This window comes from Orycteropus afer, unplaced genomic scaffold (genome assembly GCF_000298275.1).
Source record: "Orycteropus afer afer isolate SDZICR_OR568_19922 unplaced genomic scaffold, OryAfe1.0 scaffold00139, whole genome shotgun sequence".
Classification (NCBI taxonomy): domain Eukaryota; kingdom Metazoa; phylum Chordata; class Mammalia; order Tubulidentata; family Orycteropodidae; genus Orycteropus; species Orycteropus afer.
Window position 1 is genome coordinate 1,718,861 of NW_006921726.1, and position 5,320 is coordinate 1,724,180.

General features: G+C 39.9%; 1 protein-coding gene across 1 annotated transcript in view; it reads left to right on the forward strand.

Moving 5' to 3' along the window:
• The first annotated feature begins 348 nt into the window (after positions 1-348).
• Positions 349-5,320, forward strand: part of PIGL (phosphatidylinositol glycan anchor biosynthesis class L) — a 118,844-nt gene continuing 113,872 nt past the window's right edge. The window contains exon 1 of the mRNA XM_007945580.2: positions 349-583. Coding sequence (XP_007943771.1) covers positions 349-583 — 235 coding nt within the window. The remainder of the gene's footprint in view (positions 584-5,320) is intronic.

The window sequence follows — 5,320 nt, forward strand, 5'->3', positions numbered from 1 at the left end:
TGTCATGTAGGATCACTGAGTTGGTATGCACTCGATGGTACACAATACTGTAAAATAGGAAAAGAGTGGATGGCATGCGGCTCAGTTCAGCTCTAAAACCGAGAAGACAAAAAGACTTCGTTAAATTATGCGAAAAAATGGAGAGAACTCAATGAAATGTTAGGAGCCTTCCGTGCTATACCACTGGGAGAGTCACAGGGCAAACCTGAGGTTTTCGCGAGCCTCTAGAGCTGGTCGGTGGGGCAGGTTTAACTGCGGAACTTAATTTCTCCGGGTGCAGTTTTCCGGCTCGAGTCTGGGTCGGCAGTAGCTATCCCTATTGCGCAAGCGCAGTGTCACTTACACAGCATGGAAGTAGTGGTGCTCTTGTGTTCTGCTTTAGCAGTCTTGGTATGGGGCTTTTGGGGGGCTTGGGACTCCTTGGAACGAATGAAGAGTCAGGAGCAAGCTGGCTGGCTGAGAGCCGAGAGCCGGACTCTTCTGGTCATTGCGCACCCCGATGATGAAGCCATGTTCTTTGCTCCCACAGTGCTAGGCTTGGCACGCCTGAGGCACCAGGTGTCCGTGCTCTGCTTCTCCACAGGTAAGAGGCAGTGGTCGGAACGCTGGGGGCTAGGGCTGTATGCGGTTTTAGGTGCTAACCGATCTCCTCACCTTCTCCCCGGCGGGTTTTCTAATGTAGGGAGCTAAGTGAGTGCACTGAAAGTCTCTTACTCCAGGCCTTCATGGAGAATCGGAGGCCGGGGCTTGTAGACAGGAGCGGGCGCAGGTGAGTTGGAAGGACTTTCGCAGTTTGTTTACTCCACTATCCGCTAGCAGTATTGAGCAGGATAAGAGAACTGCTCAAAATTACTTCCATTAGATACTTGCATTTCTGTTGAGAACTGCGACTGTACTAGTTATTTTGTGGAAGCTTTTTATCTGCAAAAGAAACAAAAGTAACTCTCTCAGAAGGCTGGCGGTTCAAACCCACCAGCTACTCCTTAGAAGGACGGTTGGGCAATCTACTTCCGTAGTGATACTGCCTCAGAAACCCAAGGAGGGGTCGCTATGAGTCGGTCCGACTTGACGGCCGGTAACAACAACATACAATACAATGTCGAAAATGTCTAATAATATCGTTAATATCACCCTCAAGTAAACTTTTGCTGAAGATAATTCAAAAATAGTTGTAGCAGCGTATTGCCAGGGAACTGCCATAAATTCAAGCAGGATTCAGAAGAAGGCATGGAACCAAAGGATCACATTGCTTATGTCAGATGAATCTTGGCTGAAAGCAGAGGATACCAGAAAGATGCTTGCCTTTGTTTTATTGACTATGCAGAGCCATTCTTCTTTATGGATCATAACAAATTATGGATAACATTGTTAGGAATGGAAATTCCAAAACACTTAATTGTGCTCATAAAGAGCCTGTACATACATAGAACAAGAGGCAGATGTTCAAACAGAATAAGGGGGTACTGCATGGTTTAAAATCAGAAAAGGTGTATGTCAGGATTGGATCCTTTCATTATACTTAATCTGTATGCTGAGAAAATAATCTGAGAAGCTGAACTACAAAGAAGAATGCAGCATCAGGATTGGAGGAAGACTCATTAAAGCCTGTGATATATAGATGACACAACCTTGCTTGCTGAAAGTGAAGAGGGTTTTATTATTATTATTATTATTATTGTGATTTGGGTGAAAACTTACAGAGCAAATTCACTTTCCATACAGCAGTTCACATACACTTTGTCTCATGACATTGACCACAATTTACCACAATACAACAGCTCCCCTCCCACTTCCTCCCAATAGTTACCTCTTCCCAGTGTCCATCCCTCCATGCACTCCTGCCCCCAACTGTCTCCCTGTGCATAAGCAGCCCTTCTTTCTCCCATGATTGTTCTCCCCAAGGAGTGTATCTGAAAGTGAAGAGGTTTTGAAGCACTTTTTAATGAAGATCAATGATGTCAGCTTTCAGTATGCATTATACCTCAACATAAAGAAAACAAATTTTCACAATTGGACTAGTATGCAACATCATGATAAATGTAGAAAAGATTGAAGTTGTTAAGCATTTCATTTTACTTGAATCCACATTCAATGCCAATAGAAGCGGCAGTCAAAGAATCAAATGACTTATGTGCTGCAAAAGACCTCTTTAAACTCTTTTATAAAGAGCAAAGATGTCACTTTGAAGACTGAGGTGTACCTGACCCAACTCATGGTATCTAAGGCATTTGACTGCTCACCAGAGGGATTGCGGTTCAAACCCACCAGCTGTTCCTTAGAAGAAAGGTTGGGTAATCAACTTCTGTAGTGATACCTCAGAAGGAAGGTTGGGCAATCAACTTCTGTAGTGATACCGCCTCAGAAATCCAAGGAGGGGTCGCTGTGAGTCGGATCCAACTCAACGGCAGTGAGTTTACTTTTGGTTTGCATATACATATAAGAGCTGGACAATGAATAAGGAAGATGTCAAAAGATGCCTTTGAATTGTGTTGGCAAAGAATATTAAATGTACTATGGACTGCTAGAAGAATGAACAAATCTGTCTTAAAAGAAATACAGCCAGAATGCTCCTTAGAAGTAAGATGGCCAGATTTCATCTCTTATACTTTGGTCATATTGTCAGAAGGGACCAGTCCCTGGAGAAAGATATCGTACTTGGTAGAGGGTCAGTGAAAAAGGGGAAGACTTTTAACAAGATGGATTGACACAGTGGCTTCAACAGTGGGCTCAAGCATAGCAACAATTATGAGGATGGTACAGGACTGGGTGGTGTTTCTGTTGTACATAGGGTCACTATGGGTCAGAACCAACTCAATGGTACCTGACAACAGTAATACATTAGACTCCATTTTGTATATTGTGCCTGCTCAATTCTTAACCTTTTACTTCTGATGATAGCAAAGACCTTTCTGTTGATTTTAAAAATGCATTTTGTGTGAAAAAGACTCATGTCTCGTATTGAAGAGGTAGACTCATAGATCATTAAACTAGAAAGTAATTTTAGAGGTATCCACTTCAACTCCCCCCAACTTTCAGTGAAGGGTCCTTTCAAGAACTAACTCTTTTCTTAAAGAAAAGATCACATTGCCAATGATTCTGGATTGTGATGATGACTACACAACTATATAAATGAAATAATTGAACTGTATACTTAAAATGAGTGAATTTTATGGTATGTAAGATTAAATCTCTTAAAGAAGCTCTGGTGGTGCAAAGCCTAAGGCATTTGACTGCTAACCAGAAGGCTGGTCATTCAAACCCACCAGCCACTCCACAGAAGGAAGATGGAGTGATGTACTTCTGTAAAGATTTGCTTCCTTGGCAACTCGATAGGGGTTGCTAAGAGTTGGAATCTACTTGATGTCAGTAGGTAATTTAAAAATTGCTCAGAACTTCCTTTCCCATTTCATTGTCTTTCCCGTAGTTTCTCTATACAGATTTTTCACAGAAATCACATTTTATACCCAAGGAGGGGTAGCTATGAGTCAGATCCGACTCAACGGCAGTATGTTTGGTTTTTTATTCAAGAAAATCCTGGGAGACTCAACCACACCAGTATCCCAAATAGTTTATTTATTCTTTATTTTCCCAACACATAGACCATACTCCTTAAGAATAGTTCTGGTAAATAGAGCTCCTTTATATACTTATAGATACATGCAACCAAAAAACCAAATTCACTGCTGTGAAGTCAGATCCAAGTCATAGAGACCCCTCCTTGGGTTTCCGAGGTGGTATCACTATAGAAGTAGATTTCCCAGTCTTCCTTCCGAGGACTGGCTGGTGGGTTTGAACTGCCAGCCTTCTAGTTAGCAGTCAACTGCTTTAGGCACTACTCCAGAAGAACTCCCAGTAAAGTCTTTTTATGTAGAGGTCTTCTCATTTGTGCTCAAACTTGATCTCCTTCTCCCCTGACTTTAGGCCACCAGAGGTAGGCAGGTACTCTTCAAGACGCCCTGGCTTCAGTTCCACCATGTCTCTCTGGATTCATGTTTACCTGTAGTTTTAGGCCTCCATATATAACTCTTACTTTCTTGCTAATTCAAACATAGAGTTTAAACATGTTTGCCTTTTTTTTTTTTTTTGAAGCATGTTTGCCTTTTATTTCAAATGTTTAGGTGTTCTATGCTAAGAGGGTTTATTCAGACATCTAATTTAATCTTATTTTCTAAAACAACTTATCACATTTTTAATATTTAGTATTGTATTTTAATCATGAATAATCTTTACAGGTTTTCTTTGTTGAGATGTATTAGGCTTAGCCTCAGAAATGCTGGTTTCTGGCTAACTATCCTTTCTGACCTTTGGGATTTTTAAAGAAATAGGATCTTAAGTATTAACTATATGAAGAATGGGATAAATTAGTAGTATTATAAATTATGAATTCTTCTTTAAGGGAGTTATAGAAACTTCAAAGCTGTGTTTATCTGTTCTGTCTTGCATTTTTATCTACATATAGAAAAAATACTTAGGTTCTTTAAGGTTTAAGTGAATATTATTTCCATATGATCATGCCAAGCAAAGAGTGCCTAGGCATCAAATGACTTAACTAAAAATATTATTGTTGTTGTTGTTATTTGCCGTGGAGTCGGACTCGATGCATAGCTACACCTTCTTGGATTTCCAAGGCAGTATCACTACAGAAGTAGATTGCCCAACCTTCCTTCTAAAAATAGTGCCTATTAATTCCTAAGAGCTGATACCCATGGTTTAACTGGTAGATAAGTCGTGTTTATAAAAATGTTACGCATTTCTGATTGTATGTTCACTTAATTTTATATATATATAATTAAGTTAGAATTTATATGCCAAATAACCTTCCTTATACACATCCCCTAGTTTGAACTACCAGAGTGTATAAGTTCTTATAAAGATATTTACATCTTAGTAAGTACTTAAGAAAGCTGTGTACTTTTGATCTTTTATTTACTTAATGAATTCAGAGATTTAAATGTAAAAATGGAGGAATTGATTGAACTGTGACAACTTTGAGGATTAAGGTGCATCTGACACAAGCCATAGTCTTTTCATTCATCTCATATGTGAGAGTAATCTGGATAATTTGTAAGGAAGACCAAATAATTGATGCTTTTGAATTATGAAGAATATTGAATATACCATGGAATGCCAGAAGAACAAACAAATCTGTCTTGGAAGATGTACAGCCAGGGGGATTCCAAGATGGCGGAATAGGGAGAAAGTCTGCACAGACCTTCTTCAACAAAGAAAAGGGGAACCAATTAACACAGACACAAAAGATAATCCTGGACCCCTGAGCCTTGAAGGGAAGGATATAGAAGTGGACTAAACCCCAACTAGC